General features: G+C 37.1%; 1 protein-coding gene across 2 annotated transcripts in view; it reads right to left on the bottom strand.

The window, feature by feature from the left end:
• Positions 1 to 18,779, bottom strand: part of Setdb2 (SET domain bifurcated histone lysine methyltransferase 2) — a 66,541-nt gene that overhangs the window by 44,630 nt on the left and 3,132 nt on the right. For both annotated transcript variants that reach the window (XM_059273546.1, XM_059273544.1), the window contains exons 2-6: positions 18,407 to 18,734; positions 15,454 to 15,579; positions 14,045 to 14,104; positions 10,750 to 10,846; positions 734 to 1,294 (exon numbers count right to left, since the gene is read on the bottom strand). In XM_059273546.1, coding sequence (XP_059129529.1) covers positions 734 to 1,294; positions 10,750 to 10,846; positions 14,045 to 14,104; positions 15,454 to 15,579; positions 18,407 to 18,422 — 860 coding nt within the window. In that variant the 5' untranslated portion in view covers positions 18,423 to 18,734. The remainder of the gene's footprint in view (positions 1 to 733; positions 1,295 to 10,749; positions 10,847 to 14,044; positions 14,105 to 15,453; positions 15,580 to 18,406; positions 18,735 to 18,779) is intronic.

Raw genomic sequence — 18,779 nt, 5'->3', positions numbered from 1 at the left:
AGGGAAAAACTGCATTAAAATAACTTCCCCTTTTTCTTTACTTAGTATAGGCAGCTAAATTTGTGTAGTTAACTATACATATAACAGAAATCTACCCTATTACCATCAAACTCATCGATGCATATGTATTACACATCTTTAAAAGAAAATGTTTCTCAAGGTCTTAACATATCAGAACATGTTTTCATTTTCTTGATGAAATGTCAATATAATGGTTAAAGAATAGTAGTTGTGAGCACACTGACATTCCAAAAAATTAGCTAGTAATGATACTTAATTTGTAAAAGTAAAATATAACAAGTGACACAGAAATTAGGATCAAAGGTTCAAATACTGCCTCTCCAATTTGTCTGTGATCTCTTTGAATTTATTTCTGAGACTAATTTCCTTATTTGTATGACAGAAATATATTACCTAACACACAGGCTTTTGTGATAACAAAGAGAATGAATGGATTTTAAAGTGTTTGGGCATGTATGATACTCATAAACAGCACTGTAATTGTTATTATAACTATGGCACTACATAAAAGGAAATACTCATTCTTAGAAGAAATAAATTTCAAATTACCATTTTTGGCAAAGAATATGGCTAATGAAATGCTATCTTTTCATCTATTTTAGACAATTTGTGCACAGGTTTTATACAGGCAAAATGACAACCTGGACACAGTAGGATTGAACAAATGTGTCTACATTTAGAGATTGTTTGAAACGTCCTGTTTTCTACTTACATGTCTATACAGCCCTCAGAGCAGTCACATGAATCAGAAAACATGTTGGAAAAATTTAGGTAGTATGCTCGGGGCCATACTGTCTTTCTGTACTTAAACTGTGGAAGTTTCCTCCTGTCAATTTCATTACAGAAAGAAATCGGCACTGATTCCACTCCGTTACTAATATCCACTTCAGAAACAACTTTATCTTGTTTTGGGTAATTCCGAGTCAACTGAACATAAGTATTGAAAGAAAAGTGGTCTGTGAATAAAAAGTTACACTCTGTCTCAATAAGGTAATGAAAAACTTCCTCCATGTTTCGTAGACTCCGTCCACAGGGCGTTTTATAATTCACGTGGAGAGCAGAAGAATGAGAGTTTGTTTTTGCGTGTCGTCTTTGGAAGTGACATCTGATTGGTAGCTGCAGAGGGTTTTCTCCCTTCAATGACAGTGGTGTTTCCATTAGACAAGCACTAGAGCAGATATGGCCACAGAAAGACACACTCAAAGGGGGTTCCTTCTTCCCCAGGTCTGCAGCTTTCCTGGTTACAGGAAGGAATGCTTCTTTTCCTGGAGATCTATTAGAATAAATTAATTATTAGTACCTCAAATTCATAGTCTTGCTTCATTTTTTAAAAACACTGCAGACTAATGTGCGATTACTTACAACATCTTCTTGGACAGCAGTAAGATATCCTAGACTCTGAAATATCAGACTATTCCAGAAGCTCCAGCTAGCTGTGGCTTTTTACTAGGCCCTGACATGCACACTGAGAGCCTGCACTTGTTCAAAGACAGAACAGCATTTTTTCATGTGGGGTTTGTTAAGCTTTTGCCTAGTAAAACTAAGGTAGCTGAAAAATTAGTTAAGAACCCTGAAAAATTAGTTAAGAACCCTTTACAGTGCCTTCATCCAACAACTATTTAACTCATTTCCCCCCACAATATGTAATCCAGCTGTCAATTATATTGATACTCTGAGAACAACAGAAACTGACAAAGAAAATTGGATGGCATTCAATCTAATGGGAAGAAATCTGAAAAAAAAGTTCTTGTATTTTGAACCCCATTTTTAAACTTCTTCAAAGAATTTGAATTATATTTTACTGTCTATTATACATTAAAACAGATATTTTATTTACTTTTGCCTCAAAAAAAACCCCCAAACACTTGGTATTTTAGTATGTAATAGACAATGAATCACAAGGAACTTTCTGAGGTTACAAAACATCATTTGATGAACAGCGATATGTGAAGCAACTTCACGATGTACAGCTATTTCTGCCATTCCTGTTAGTCGATCACATTATAGTACTGAAAACCAATTTTTGTTAATATTGCCATTTTTCTTCCTCAGGGGACAAGTTCCTTCAACTGGTTATGTATACAATTTCATCAATGAAGGGGGATTTCAGTCTAATGGGTAAAATGATATCCTATCACTTGAGTGTAAATATTTTAATGTTGGAACTATTTCCAATTTGTCTCTGCATTAGTGCTTTGATGGACATCTTCAGATAAAAATTCTTGACCAAGTTCCAGATTATTCTTCCATCTCTTTAAGAGGAATTAATAGTCAATAAGAACACACATTTAAAACAAAACAAAACAAAAAAAACGACAAAACCTTGATTAATAAAAATAACCAAATACAGGGTTGGGATTTAGCTCAGTGGTAGAGTGCTTGCCTAGCAAGCACAAGGCCCTGGGTTCCGTCCTCAGCTCTGGAAAAAAATATATAAATAAAAATAACCAAACAGATATAAGAATATATTTTCTAATAAAGACCCAAACGTGTCTTTTGAGAACTACAGAAATCTCAGCAAATAAGGACATTATCCAAACTTCTGCACTAGAAGATAACTAAACTCTGGCATAGGTCCTGGTAGGCATTGCCCACATGCCTATGATGATCGATACCTTCCTTTAAAAAGCCTGAGGGATTGGGATTGCAGCTCAATAATATAGTACATCTTAGCATGCACGTATAAGGAATTGGCTAGATATACAGAATGGTTAAAAACACAAAAACCTAGCAAAACCCAAATTCTTCCTGAGAAAGCTCCATACTACCAGGAGAATGTGAAGCTGTTCTAGGATCTAAGGGTGGGCATAAATACTGCTGGTCCTCCCTACACCTTCTCAAAGGAGAGGGGCTAACACTCATGAATTTTCTATACCTTCCAGTTTCCTATGTATGTCTTCCTATACAAAATTATCTTTCTCAAAGATGTGAAAGCAATGCTTTTGGAGAACAAAAGTAATTTGGGGGAGGCATTATTAGTCTTCCAATTTCTGTAGGAGAATGGAATTCTAACTTCAATGACAATGGCATTTTGTTTTGATCCTAGGGATAGCAGACCTTGTGCATGGTAGTCACAGGCTCTACCAATTAGCTACATCCTCACTTTAATAATAATGTTAAATGTCAACAGACGCAGCTCTTTTCATCATTCACACCGACCAAAGATTTTTAAGTTCTTATGTGAGCCCAAGATTGCTCTCTAATTCATAACCCTTTTAGATGCCCAATCACTCCTACACAAAAAGATTGGATTTTAGTTCTTTCTTTATTGTCAGTAGCTACTAACTGAACTCTCACTAACATGGCTGTGTCAACCTTTAACTTTGACCCTTGTCAGCAGGCTTTACTAATTAGTAACATTTTTAACAATTTATTCTTTTCTTTCTCTTGTCCACCCACTTTCTTAAAGCAAGCTTCTGTCATCACATCTTTGTACCCAAAACAATTCAGCAGGTGTTTCTAACAAATAAAGTTGGATTTGTTTTAATGACCCATATCACCTAATTGCCCAAACGCAAACTTCATGCTATGCTTGCTTCCAGTATTCTTTTCCCCTTTAACAGAGTATCAATGCATCCTCCTCTTCGTTTTATGGTATCTATTAAAACTGAATTTTGTCACTTGGTCTGTGTTAAGTCTCACATTTTGGAAATTAGCTAATGCCACCTAGTGGTGATATTATTTAATTCAATTCTCCACCTACTATAATGTAAGTTAATTGGTAGTCCTAGAAAGGAAGATTCAAGTTCAAAATGTTGTGGGAGATGAGGGCAGGAAGGAATGAATCACAAGTACTGGTGTCAGTTTCCAAGGTCTTGTTAATTCATTCTTTGAGATGCAAAGATTGGTAAGTGGAGTTTGAGTATTTTCAGCCAAACCGTCATGATGCTTCACTTAGGCTTTGTGGTCATTTAAAGTGTGTGAAAACTTGTACAGCTACTTTCTATAAGACTATTGCTTCTTCACAAACTAGAAGTTTAAAACCAAATAACTGTCCTCACCACAGCTAGATGGGAGGTGCTTTACTGCTCCTGTTTGGGCTATGGGGGACACAGACTTGCAACTGTGATGCAACTCGGATGAACCAATACATCATTATTATTGACTTCTCTGGGTTGCAATAATTTTACACTTATTTGTTTTTTGTATGTACACGTGGAGGTCAGAGGACTACTTTTGGGAGTCTGTCTTCTCTTTCCATCATGTGGATTCCAGGGATCAAATTCAGGTTGTTAGGTTTGAGGCAAGTATACTTACCTGCTGAGTCATCTCACTGGCTGAAATTATTTTACAAAGAAGAAATTTTCCTAACTCTTGAGTTATCATGGCACATAACTAGTACAGGAAAAGTGTAGTGTTTGATGCTTCCCCTCCTCTCTATTTACTAATATCCATAATAATAAGCTATAGCTCAGCAAGTGTCAAGGTGACTTTTAATGTGATTAAGAATGAATGGAGTTTATAGTTTAATAAACTGTGCTGGCTAGTTTATGTCAACTTGACTTAAGCTAAAGCCATCTGAGAGGAAGGAATCTCAACTAAAAAAATGCCTCTGTAAGACTGGGCTACAAGAAAGCCTATAAGGCCTTTTCTAATTAGTGATTGATGGGGGAGGGCCCAGCCCATTGTGGGTTGGGCTACCCCTAAGCTAGTGGCCTTGGGTTCTATAAGAAAGGCTGACCAAGCCACTGGGAGCAAGCCAGTAAACAGCTCCCTTCCATGGCATCTACGTCAGCTCCGGCCTCCAGGTTCCTGCCTCTTTTGAATTCCTGTCCTGACTTCCTTTAATGACAGACTACAATGCCAAAGAAAACCTTTCTTTCCGGACTTGCTTTTTGGTCATGATATTTCATTGCAGCAACAGAAATTCTAATTAAGACATAAACTTAAATCAATCACAGTGATAATTCTTTTGGATGTTCTAATTTCACTTTATTGAACCACATTTTAACCAATAGATTAAACTTAAATCTTATACTTTCTAGGCAGATTAAATTATCTATAGCAGGCTGGGGACACAGCTCATTGGTAGAACATTTGCCTAGCCTGGGTGACAGGTGGGTTTTAAAAGATTATCTGAGGCTTGGTGGTTACAAAGTTCAGTTTTCAGTACACATAATGGCTTAGAACCACCTATAACTCTAGTTTCAGGGAATTCAATTCCTTCTCCCGGTCTTCAAGGGCACCTGCATGCATATAAATTCCTGTCAACAGGCAAGCAGGCAGACAGACAGACAGACACACATACTCCCTTATGAACACCTACAATTTTACTTTACACATTTCAGTAACTTTTTTTGATATCTTACTGTATTAGCTACAAATTCTAGAAAAATACTGGAAAATAACTATGATAGTAGTAGTTCCAGAGGCCAGTTTTATTTAAAGGAAATGCTTCTAAGGTTTTATTAATGTGATGTGGGCAGTGGTTTGATAAAAATATTTTCTATAGTATTAACAATTCTATTTCTAATACTTGCTATTATTTTCTAAATGGCTTGACATTTGTTGAGACTTTTTATGTCTACTTTTGTAAAATAATTTCATACACGCCCACGTCTCAAACACTATGATTTCTCCAATCTTATCTTTTATATTTTCACTCACCTTTGTGTTAAGAAACGGATAGCTGAGAAAGTTTTCTGGAAAAATATGCAGAAAATAAATTTTCTGAGTTTTTACATAAAATTGTTATTAATCTTTTAATATTGATACTAAAACTTTTTTAAAAAACTTGTTTTCAGTCTGGAGAGATGTCAGCATTTAAGAGCAATAGTTGCTCTTCCCGGGGGACCAGGGTTCGATTCTTAGTATCCACATGGTAGCCCACTCTAGTCTCATGGGATCTGATACTCTCTTCTGACCTCCTCTGGCATCAGGTATCAGGCATGTGGTGACAGACACACACACCAACAAAACCCCCACACACATAAAATAAATCATTAAAAACAAGAACAACTTATTTTTGTCTACTAGCACTCTGTTACTTGTTGAAGTCTTTTATCTCCAGACTTGGTATTTTCTTATTCTCTCAGGTCCTTTCAGTTTTGAGTTTTTTGAAACAGAGGTTCACGAGGCCCAGGCTGGCCTAGAAGTCACTATATGATAAAAATAACTCCTGATCCTCCTGTTTCCAACACCCAAGTGCTAGGATTATAGTCCTCTGAATCATGCCCAGCCTAAGTTTATTTTCTTGTGTTTAACCTAGTGCTAAGAATTTCTTTCTTTGTATGACTGGGTGCCAAGTTCCTTCTAAGCATTTTCTGGATGTAAAGCATAATAGCCAATAATCTTCATTACAGTTCATAATATACTTTTTAAAAAGATTTATTTTTACTACTGTTTTTATTTATGGTGTGTGTGTGTATGTCATGTATGCTCAGGTACCTGGAGAGGTCAGAAGAGGGCATCAGATCCCCTGGACCTGAACACATGATGTGGGTTCTGGGAACCAAACTCCTCTGGAAAAGCAGCATGGCGTCTTGACCACTGAGCCATCTCTCTAACTCTTCCAATATAATTTCATATGGTTTTTCCCACATGGCACTTAAGTATAGTTTCAAGTCAAGTAGCCATTACTAAAGCAATATGCAACTAGACTTACGCAGGACAAATATTTTAATAGTAAGTATGCTGGTAAAACTTGTAATTTGGAATTTAAGATTTCAAGAAAGCCAATCTAGTTTAAAAGCAGACTTCTTAAAAATAAATTATTTAAAAACTAAGAAATGTCCAGTTCTAGTTACTATGAAAATTAACAAATGAGAAAGTATCTATATTTTAGAAGAGTAAGCAAACAGAAAACATGGAAATGAAACACTAGTTTAAACCTTAGAAATCACTCTTTCTTATTCATGTTTCACTTTAGTAAATAGATGCAGGAAAAGAGCAACTTCATGTAAGACTCACAAGTAATATAACCCAATTTCACCTCCATCTTACAGAGGGGAACGTTAATTTTCTTAAGACTACATTACTGGGGGAAAAGACAGAATACCGGGCCTTCAAAAGATAATGGAAACCTAATACAACCCTCTGAAAATATAATGTTGGAGATAAAGAAAAAAAGCTGCTGGCAAGATGGTTCAGTGGGTAAAGGTGCTGGCTGCCAAGCTTGACAGCCTGAATTGGACCTCCAGAACCCACATGATAGAAGGACAGAGTCAGCTCCAACAAGTTGCCCTCACACCTCCATACACACGGTCCCCAACACCAAACAGAATCAACTAAATAAGCATTAAGATTTTTTTTCTTCAAAAAGGATAAGGTGACTGGGAACTTTGGTTAGACCCAACACATATATACCTATATTTGCTTGCCAGCTTTTGGGTAAAGGATTTTTAGTTTGAATGTGTCTTGAGAACAATGTTGCTGTTAGTAACCCTGAACGTAAGAAAAGTGGGATTTAGAGAGGCTGCAAAGTGACTACAGAGAATTTTGTTAAGTAAAAAGACACTCTATCCTTTACTTCTGTTTTAGGAGTCATGAATATAGGGTGGAGGTATAGGTAAGGGGCAGAGTGTGACCTTATTACCTTTCAGATTCTAGAGTCATCCCACAGTATCAGGGAAACAAAGCAAATATATATGTGACGATAAGGACAGACAAATGGAAGGGAGGGGAAGGGAGGGGGAGAGGGAGGGGGGAGGGAGGGAGGGAGGGAGGGAGGGAGGGAGGGAGGAAAATATATCAGACTTGTTTGCTTTTGCTGTCTCAGTCTCAAAGCTGTTGGGTCACATATATACATTAACTACTAAAACCATCTCTCAAGATTTAAATTAAAAATACATCATGAAGTAACACGTAAAACAAGGAATTCGAAAGCGTTTAGCTGGGGCAGCTAGGTAAAACACTGTGCAAACAGAAGAACCTGGATCAGGGAAGTAGCATCTTAGCACCCACTTCCTGGTTGCACTTGAGTGCCTACACTGCTTGCTGTGCCACACTTCCGGGCCTCTGTCAATGTATACAGGTATGCGTGTACATATACAAAAGTTAATCTGCCAGATTCATGTGCTTGTCTATGAGAAACCAAGGGATTTATATCTATGCCCATGTGTTTTATCAGCTGGAGTCCACTGTTACTTTGTGTGTTAGCCAAAACTGCACACTGGCATAGCTCTAAAAATTTTAGCAAAATGCTCTAAGAAAAATGAATTAAGCTAGTTTTTATAAACAGAGACACCCTTTAAAAAAAAATTAAATGTTTTACTACATTTACAAATTTCAAGTATCACCTATGTGGAATGGAACTGAAATGCTGAAAGCATACTTTCTACCCCTAAGACTTTTCATACTTGATTTTACCACTATGACATGTTGTTTGAACTTGAGCAGTTCAGAGGGCTGAGAACTCACCTTGTAGCTTATTAGCCTGCCTATGCGACTACTGGCCCAGTAAGTGGTTTTTTTTTTTTTTTTCTTCTTCTTCTTCAAGACAGGGTTTCTCTGTGTAGTTTTGGTGCCTATCCTCGATCTCGTTCTGTAGACTAGGCTGACCTCAAACTCACAGAGATCTGCCTGGCTCTGCCTCCTGAGTGCTGGGATTAAAGGCGTGCACCACTGCCACCTGGCCCATTAAGTGGTTTAACTACTTAAAGAAAAACAAAACAAAACAAACTAACCAAACAAAACACACACACACACACACACACACACACACACACACACACACACACACAAATCATAAAACATAAAACAAAACAAAAAACTCTCACAACCTGCAGGGGAAATCCAAATGGAATTATTTTTAAATAATTCTAGTCACCAGTATGGTGGTGCATGCCTTTAAAAATCTCAGCATTCGGGAGAAAAACAAAAGAAAGAAACAAACAGAATTCTAATCAAGAGTGAGCTGCAGCTTTGGAATTCTTAACACAAAGAAGAAAATTCTGAGCCTAATTAGACATGTTCTTTCATCTGAAAAGATCTCTCCAGACATATGAAATCAGGTCTGATCTCTGAGTGACAGCCCAGTCCAAGAGCTCTCAGAAGCAATAAAGAAATGAAGTTTTAAGTGAGCAATCAGGAGCATACCTAATGGGATAGATTAGTGGTTAAAGAAATCAATTTAATTTCTTTGAGAAGCCTATAGATCGATCTATCGATCTATCTATCTATCTATCTATCTATCTATCTATCTATCATCAATCAAGTCTCCCAATGAAGCCCTGACTGGACTGGAACTCAATGACAGCCTTGAACTTACAGTGATTCTGCTTTCTTAGTGCTTTGATTACAGTTATGTGCTATATGCCCAGCTGAAATTTTTAAAAGAATATAACAAAGGAAAGATGATCAGTTATAAGCAAAAATACTGGTCTAAACCTATAAGGAAAGTAGTATTAAGACTTGAGCCTGGTAAGAACTGAGGCTTTTAAAAATGCAAATGAAAAACTTTTAAAAATTAATGCTAAGCTTAGAATAAGAAAATAATATTGGGAGAAAGATGGCTCATAACAGAGAATGAAGAGTTTCTAAAAAATAAGTTTGCTGTTATCTTTTCCACTCGTTAAGTATGGCTCTCAGGTTATAAAGACCAGACAAAAATGGAAAGGAACTGAAGTTCTAACATTTACAAGAATGTAATAGAATTTGACTGTGTTTAAAAGCATCAAGGACTCTATATTCACATAATTAAAATAACAAAATGAATCTTTAAAATTATGCTTGTTGGGCAGAAATTTTTGTGAAAAAAATATCTTATTAGAATGGTTGAGTCTGTGTTTAAAAACTAACATGATTCTATGTTGTATATTGGGTTAGCATTTCTTCTTCTTCTTCTTCTTCTTCTTCTTCTTCTTCTTCTTCTTCTTCTTCTTCTTCTTTAAGTTTTTCAAGACAGGGTTTCTCTGTGTAGTCTTGGTGCCTGTCCTGGATCTCGCTCTGTAGACCAGGCTGGCCTTGAACTCAGATACGCCTGGCTTTGCCTCCTGAGTGCTGGGATTAAAGGCATGTGCCACCACTGCCCCGGCTGGGTTAGCATTTCTAATAAAAAAGTTTTGTGAGCTACTAAAATCCAGTGAGGGGAGTTATAAAAGTGTGAACTTAAATTTTTATAAGAACATATTAAATTGTTGTGAGACTCAAACTGACATCTCAACTGGGAGGCTGAGGTCACAATTCAAGGCCCGTCTCAGCTACCTAGTGAGACCTTGTCTGAAAAAAAACCAGACCAAACAAACCCAACAAGACATCACTACTATTTATAAAATTATGCAAACTACATGTAAAACAGTGTTTACCTGTAATCTTCACAGACCAGAAAGTAAAAACAGTATAAGATTTTTTTCCGTGACAATTTTTTTACAGAGCCAGTTTACTTTTACAGCTGAAAGCAGTAAGATGAGAGCAACAGTTAGGAGTCCCATCGGCACTTGGAGGTTTCCTGCAGCCCTATTGTCCGTCAGGTTCCAGATCTGCTCTTGTGTAAGTCTCCTGAGAGCTAAGGAATGGTCACTGAACTTAGTGGCAGAGGAAACAGGATAAAACAGCGAGCTTCTTCTCACACTTGATACTCTGACGGCTGCTGTCAACACTGAACTGACACTGGAGGCAATTTTAACACTCCAAGTATCTGGGGGTTTTTCTCAAAGTTGATTTGGCAGCATTTCAGATGATTAATAAAACACAGACATCTTAAGCTACATTTTATAAAAGGAGGTAATTACTTAGGGATATTTAGTAAATAGCATATTAAAGGAGTATTAACATGGATAATATACATACAGAATGGTACGGTCCTCAGGAAAGGAGTTTTCACATGATGTAGAGGGAAATGCATTTGATTTGTTTTCCTGTTCATTCTGAGTCATAGGTATATGATCTACATGGAAAAATCACAAATACGAGCAAAACAAATAGAAAGTTAAAAATCATTCACTAAAACAGCCAAATGTTATCTTCACTGATTAGAAATTAAGCCCATATGGAACACTAAAATTTCAAGATATTAAGATTTTTGAGACTCAGAAATAAGATTGTCAATATTTTCAAAAGTATTATTAAAATAATTCAATATAAATTAAAAACTTAGAAGAAAGCACTCCTGGATAATGAGTTTGATATCAACTTAATCAAAATAATAGTCATTTCAGGAGAATATCAATTATTGGTAGTTCTGTCTACATTTTATAGACAAATGGCATGGTGTTTTAAGGCCTTTAAAGACCATAAAATGTTAAGTTTATCTCTTGTTTCCTTTTGTTTGAGAAAGTGTTTAAAGCATTTAATTACTTCTTTTGATCTGGTTATCATTTCTTATTCCCTTGTGTATCTTTTTACCCCCTACTCTGTTTTTTCCTTTGTTCTTTTTTATGGGGGAAACAACAAGTAATTACAGTTGTAACTAAGCAAGGAAGAAAAGGTAACTAGTGGTTTAATCATTATCTAGGGAGTACAGATTAGATCTCCAGGGGCTTGTTTTGATCTCAACATCAAGCCTTTTTGTTTTTCTATACTGGCAAACAGATATATTTTTGTTCTGATAAAACTGTTCCAATTCAGGTGAATAGACCATATAAAACATACAATCATGATATAGTATTTCTATTGATAATGACTCCAAACAAAAACCCAACTGAGTCGAAAATAAGTTATTTTAGAGAGGAAAAGAAATATTTCTTAGGATTAACTCCTTGTTACCATCTCCTTTCCTGCACTTAAAAGCCTCTCCCTCACCCTCCTATAACACTGCTGTAATCCCTTAAGGGTGTGTTCAATATGAAAGGGTGCAGAGGTGCTACAGTAGCAAAAGGATTGTTCTGAACTGAAATTTCTGAGAATCAACACATGCAGCAAAAGGTTTTATCTCCCCTTAATTAAAATAAAAAATGGATCCTAAAAGAAAAAGAAAATTATAAATCTTCTCTTCCAGAAGATTCAACCAGAAGACTGACCCATCACATGAAAATACAGGATGCTAGCACCATGCCATACAGACACTCTTACAGTCTATAGTATAGTCACATCTACTTCTCTGTTCTCCACTCCTTTCTAAGAAGCTATCTGCTCTAGAAGTGCCCTTCTGCCTTACCTTCCTTCCTAACATGACACCAGTTTTCAAAACTTGCTGCTATGCTGAGTATTCACGTCTATGTACATTGAATTAATACACCTGTATACCTTTTAGAATGCAAATTTTCTTTTATGAGTTTAATTTATAGCCTCCAATACCAGACACACACAAAAGTTTCTTCCCCTATAATTCCAAATGTTACTGAAGAATACTGAAAGGAAAGAATTTTTTTTAAAGAGAACCTATCCTAAAAATGCATATTAGTACTGAAATTGAAATACTGAGAAAAAAAATTCCCCAAAATATACTGGCATCATGTTAGACAACTTTTTCATAGAGTTAAAAACTTTAAGGCTCTAATTTTTGATACTAAAACAAAAACTAGCAAAATTTGCTAGGAATATCTTACAGTATAAATGAAAAGTTGGTAAATGCACTTTCAACACTTAAGGCAAAGTTATGGTAAGTTAAAATTTATGAAATGATGATACTGATAAAATAACTTCAGACTATCTTTTCTACTCTTGATATATGTGGCATAACAAGAATTATATATTTGATCTGCCCTACTTCCTGATAGTATTATTACAATCCCCAGTGACAGAATGAGCATAGCATCTTCTATTGCAACTTTTGGTCTTAGTTCCAAACACTTCTAAAGGCTTTGACCTTTGGTGATGTTTGTCTAGTTTGCTGAGATGACTGCTAACTAGAATCCCTAGAGAGTTTCAGCATGGCAGCTGTTCCATTAGAAAAACAAAAAAACAAAAAATAAAGCACAATTACAGGGTTGGCATTTTCAGACTGAACCAAGTCCAGGAAGTAAGAAAGGCTGGAGACAGAGTTAATCACCAGTGGCCAGTGATTCATGCATTCATGCCTGTGTAATGAGACCTCCACAGATGTGCTAAATAAGGGGTGGGGGTGGGGAATCTCCACAGATGTGCTAAATGGGGGCAGGGACAAAGGCTTTTAGGTTGGTGAAAGCATTCCTATACTAGGAGGGTGGCATACTCCCCAAACTTGAGACTGGAGTACCTGCATTCAGGCTTCTCCAGAGGCCTCCCACATTCTTCACCTGGCTGTTTACCTGTGCCCTTTATAACACTTTCACAATAAACTGCTAAGAGGACGAAATGAATTTCCTTGAGTTTCTTGAGCTATTACAGCAAAAATTTTAAAAGAGATTTATTTTTATTTTTATATGATGTATCTACATGTATATCTGTGTGTGGAAGAGTATGTGCAAATGGCCCACAGAGGCTAGATTAGGGTGTCAGATCCCCTGGAGGTGGAGTTACAGGTGAATATGAGATGCCCAGCATAGGTGCTGGGAACTGAATTTGGGTCCTCTGGAAAGCAAAAAACACTCTTAACCATTGAACCACCTCTCCAGCAAATTATTAAACCTATGGTGGGTATAATGGGAACCCCTGATTTGCAGGCAAGTCAGAAGTAACAGAGGCCCACGGTTTGTGATTGACATTTCAAGTAAGGGCAAGTCTTGGGGTACTGACTGCTTAAGTATGACACCTCACAGGTAGCTACATAAAACTGGAAACTTTCAGAAAATGCACACATCTGATGTCAGAAGTCTTATGAATAAAGTTTGAATTTGTTATCTTTGATCTTTTTAAACCAAACATGCTTAGCTCCCAGAAGATCGGAATTTGAAACCAAGTTGAATAAAAAAACAAAAACAAAAACAAATATTCATCAACTTACCTACAATGGATGTAGCATCCTAACAGTGATGTTTATAGAAAACAGGTTTACAGTGCTTTAGACTCTAAAGAAGAAATTAACTTTCACTTTCCTTGGGAGCTTGGTAGGAGTGTGCTCCCTATCTCTAGAGGAGTAGGACTTTTCACAAAGGAAACTGTGGTTCATAAAACTTAGCAATGTGGATCTTATATGTTATTTCAGTTTACCTTTAATTAACTTGACAGATTAAGATTGGCACGGAAAGAACGAGACTATTAGGATTGGAATAAGCAATGAACATACCCTTTGTTGGACTGTTACTTATATTTGCTTCATTTACCAAAATCATTGCTTGGACACAGTCTGTTAAGAGAGAGGAAAAAAAAAAAAAAAAGGAATCAACTCAATCACCATCACCTCTATTCAGGTCACCAACTACAATTCTAAACAATTTACATTTAATCTTTACGACCTCTGAGAGTCTTATGATCACCTGCAATAGAGACCAAAGAAAATGAGGCTGGGAGGTTAGCTAGTTCAGTCAATAGCTAAGGTGACAGAACTGTATTCAAACTAACATATATCTGACTCAAGAAAGACTGAAAGTTTCTTTATAAAAAAGTGAATAAGCAATAGACTGTCACAGTCTGAAATGTCATTCCCATAGTCTAGCAGAGATTCCACGCTGAGAAAAAAGGCCTCTGGCAGTGACAAGAGGAACCTGTTCCGAAAGAAACTTTTAACCTGTATCTTCACTAAATCTACATACACATTATTTGCCGACTTTACTTCATCCTTCCCACACAATTTAATACTGTTTCAGGACAGGTAGAGAAACATAAGAATTCTTCCCTTCCCACTTCTAAACATAACTGTAAAAAAAATTCTCCTATTACCAGCTCCTGTCGTCTGACTTTCTTTTAGAAGATCAAGGGCTACAACAGACCAGCTGTCGAGAGCACCCAGAAGTATCAATAGTTGGGGACATTTCTGCTTTACAACCATATCCTCATGAGCTAAATAGTGGAGGATCTTACATTTAGAGCCTCATGTTCTACAACCAACTAGAGCTGAAAACACATAGAAAAATCAAAAACTAAAACTTTGCTTTCACAAAACTAGTAAAGAAAGTTCTGTTTGACGCAGGCAATATTTATACTATTGTATGCTGACAAAGAACCCAGGGCCTTACACATACTGACCATGCCTTCTATCACTAATGGATCATATAGACGGACCAGTCTAAATGATGGAACAGACATTTTTTGTTGGATTTTCCTATTTATGCTAAACTTATACAAGAAGCAGGTATTATTTATGTACTATTCTTCCCTTCCACTTCAAGGGCATGAAGGTATAAAAAGAGTAAGTATAAATAAAGGAGAAAAACGTAGCCTAATTTCAGCTACTAGGGAGGCTAAGGAGGGGGAGTGCTTAAGCCCAGTGCTTAAGAGGAGCTCTGAGCCACACATATTGTGTGTGGGGGAGGGGTATCTTCAATAGTTATCATTTACAAAAGTCAGCTTTACCCACTTTTATGGTATGTATGGAAAAGCAAGTTTGTAGAAGCAGAGCATACATAAAGTAGACAAACCCCAAAATAGGGTCTTAGAAAATCAATTATTTGTTGCTTATAATAAACAATAGAAGAATTATACCACACTGAGTATATAACATTAGTAGGAAGTGTCCAAAGTTTTCACTTCTCACACCTCTATTTGTGGCAGACCCATCTTTTATCTTCTGTTTCAGTGACTGCAGCACATCTTGTGTTTTTTCAAACATAAAGTCCACTTTACCATCATTTTGAAGCTTCATCCAGAAACTCCTTGCATCACCTGAAATAAAAGTGAATAATCCAAGAGTTTAATAGAAGTACACCAATTTCTCTAAGGTATAAGTTACAGAAAAATCTACTTCATTTCTAAACAGAAATGAAGATTAAATTAAAAGTCTATCACTTTTCTTGAGGAAAAAAAGATTTTGGTCATATTTCCTTTTTGGTGAAATTATTAAGGCCACTCCACGTAGTTAAAAGAAGATTTATTTAATGGAGTAACTTACAAATTAAGGGATAGATAGGTCGCGGGGTCTGGGGAAGGTGTATCGCAGTCCAGCGGTGTTCTCTGGAGCTCTGCTTGGCCCACCTCTACCGTCCAGGGTCCCGGAACAGAGAGAGCTCCCCATCCAGATCTCAGGTCTCCAGGCGCATCCCTTGGCCCAGCCTTGTAGGCGTGACAGTTGCCGAAGTTTCAATGGGGGTTGGAACTTCCAGATCAAAGCTGGAATGGCTACCCACTACATTTCCTTACAAAGAACTAGATATAAAGAATACGACTCAAGTATCTTACCTATGGTGGCGCGTACCTTTAATCCCATCACTCGGGAGGCAAAGGCAGGTGGATCTCTATGAGTTCCAGGGCCACTTTGTCTACAGAGTGAGTTCCAGCACAACTAAGGCTGCATAAAGAAACCCTGTCTCGAAAAACAATAACAGAAATTGGTGCTGGATGCAGCTCAGTTAAGAGAGGAGTGCTTGCATCACATATATGAAGCCCTGGATTTTTCTCTCCAGTACTGCATAAAACTGGTGGTAGTACAACCCATAATCCCAGTACTTGGGAGGTAAAGGCAGGAAGATAAATTTCAAGGTCATCCTTGGCTACACTGTGAGTTGAATGCCAGCATGGGCTACAAGACATCCTATCTTAAAAAAAAAAAAAAAAAAAAATTAAAAACTTCAATGACACTTTTTTAACTAGAAAACAGGAAGAATGACTCCAGGTTAAAATCATAGTAGGGCATATATATAGATAATATACATCTTTAACATTTCCAAGGTACAACCTCTACTATGTGTAGAAGGGGATCATTTCAGAAAGAAACATCTCAACGACGGCTGAAATAACAAAATGCCTAACAATACTACTTTTTAAAAAGTCTTTTATAGAGGCTGGAGAGATGGTTTAGTGGTTAAGAGTGCATACTGCTCATCCAGAGGGCCTAAGTCTGGTTCCCAGAACTCATGTTGGGCAGTTCACAACTCCAGCTCCAGGGAGACCTGAAATCTAATACCTCTGGTCTCCACAGGCACCTGCACTTACATTTACTTACTCTCTCTCTCTCTCTCTCTCTCTCTCTCTCTCTCACACACACACACACACACACACACAAACACACACACAAAAAAATATTTACAAAATAATTTTTAAACTATTTAATATTAACTTTACCTGGTTTTTGCAATGGAATTCATGTAAATTAAGGGCTATCATTTCTGGTATACAGCAAACAAAAATCTTAATCAAAACTTTTCTAGAGGTTTTTCAAGTTGAAAACAAATGACACAAGTAATCAAAGTTAACAAAAAACCCAAATCTCATATTTACATTATATTTAGAAGTAACAGAAAACCCTAAAATGTCAAACACAGAGGCAGACAGATCTCTATGAGTTCCAGGACTGTCAAGGCTACATAGTAGAACTCTCAACAATATAAAATTACTTAACATTAATAGGATCTTAAGCAAAAAAAAAAAAAAAAGATATACTGTCGTTTAGAAAGACCACTTGAGTAGTCATTGGGAACACTAAGGTATTAGTTCAGTTACATAAATTGTATACTTAATAAAAATTAAATCCTAAACCGCAAATTTGACAATGGAGGCAGAATCTTCAAAGGTTAAGAGGCTGAGTCCTCTGAGTCTCAACTCCTATTGGGAAAGTCACTTTTCCCAAAGCAGATCTCTGGTTAATTAGGGCTACTGCCAAGCAGCCTCAGGAGGGGTGTGATTTCTCTGACACACACTCCACAAGATGAAGCCAACTTTTAATTCCCTATAGCATAGCTACAAGGTTTTAAGATTTGAAACAAAAGAAACTTGAGAGAAGAAAATAGATGACAAGTGGCACTCAGAGGTCTGGAAGGGGCCAGGACATCAAGGGCCTTATATGTCATATTACTTTCAAATAGAAGGCTACTCAGGTCTAAACATGCTGTGCTGTGCTTAGATAGGCTTCTGCCACCACTAGAAGCCAGGCATGGTGGCACACACCTGTAACCCCAGCATCTGGAAGGCTAAAGCAGCTGAAGAAAGAAGGAGAGGCCCAACTTGGAGGCCGACATGGCTAGTCTGGGCTCCATAGAACAGATCACCCAAGTAGTTGTGAAAAGACTTTAGAATGACCTGTATTGTTCTATCTCAGGCAACCATATGGACAGTAACACTGTGCACTGAGGTAAGGCACATTTGTAAGCACCAGCCTGCTTTAAAAAAAAAAAAAAGCCGGGCGGTGGTGGCGCACGCCTTTAATCCCAGCACTCGGGAGGCAGAGCCAGGCGGATCTCTGTGAGTTCGAGGCCAGCCTGGACTACCAAGTGAGTTCCAGGAAAGGCGCAAAAGCTACACAGAGAAACCCTGTCTCGAAAAACCAAAAAAAAAAAAAAAAAAAAAAAAAAACAGAAACAGGAAGATAACCCAATCCTGATATTTGATATTCACAAATGTGGACATCTACACACAAATGTGCATATATGTCACACACATACCAAAGGAGTAGAGGCGAGAAAAAAGAAATAACTGAGAGTGAAAACCCTAAAATTCCATAATTTAGAACAGTTTATAAACATTTGGACAGGCTATAACAATGTGCTCCATGACCTACCATTTCTTTCTCCCATCTTTTGTTGTTACTTATATAAAATTCTTCCAAATTCAGTGAATCAAGAGTGCCACTCTGGAGAGTCCAGACGGAGTCTCTATAAACTCTGCAGTCCTCAGAGGATGTCTTATGCCATTACCCAAACTCTTGGATACTCGAGTTTCCAAACAGAGCTGTGCTTGAAGAGACACTCAGAATGATGACCAGTCCATGCAAAACAGGCAAGCATCTTCATTAACGCCAAACTGACAGCTGGAGGAGGACCACTGGCACTGTCTTTCCAAAAATAAAAATTAATCCCATGCTTTGGTCCACAAATGCAGCAAACATTCTTCAGGGAAAACAAAGAGAAAACAGTAGGAGGAAAAAGATACTG

The sequence above is a fragment of the Peromyscus eremicus genome, chromosome 9, assembly GCF_949786415.1.
Source record: "Peromyscus eremicus chromosome 9, PerEre_H2_v1, whole genome shotgun sequence".
NCBI classification, from domain to species: Eukaryota; Metazoa; Chordata; class Mammalia; order Rodentia; family Cricetidae; genus Peromyscus; species Peromyscus eremicus.
The sequence above is the reverse complement of the archived record's forward strand: the minus strand, read 5'-3'. Positions and strand labels throughout refer to the sequence as shown.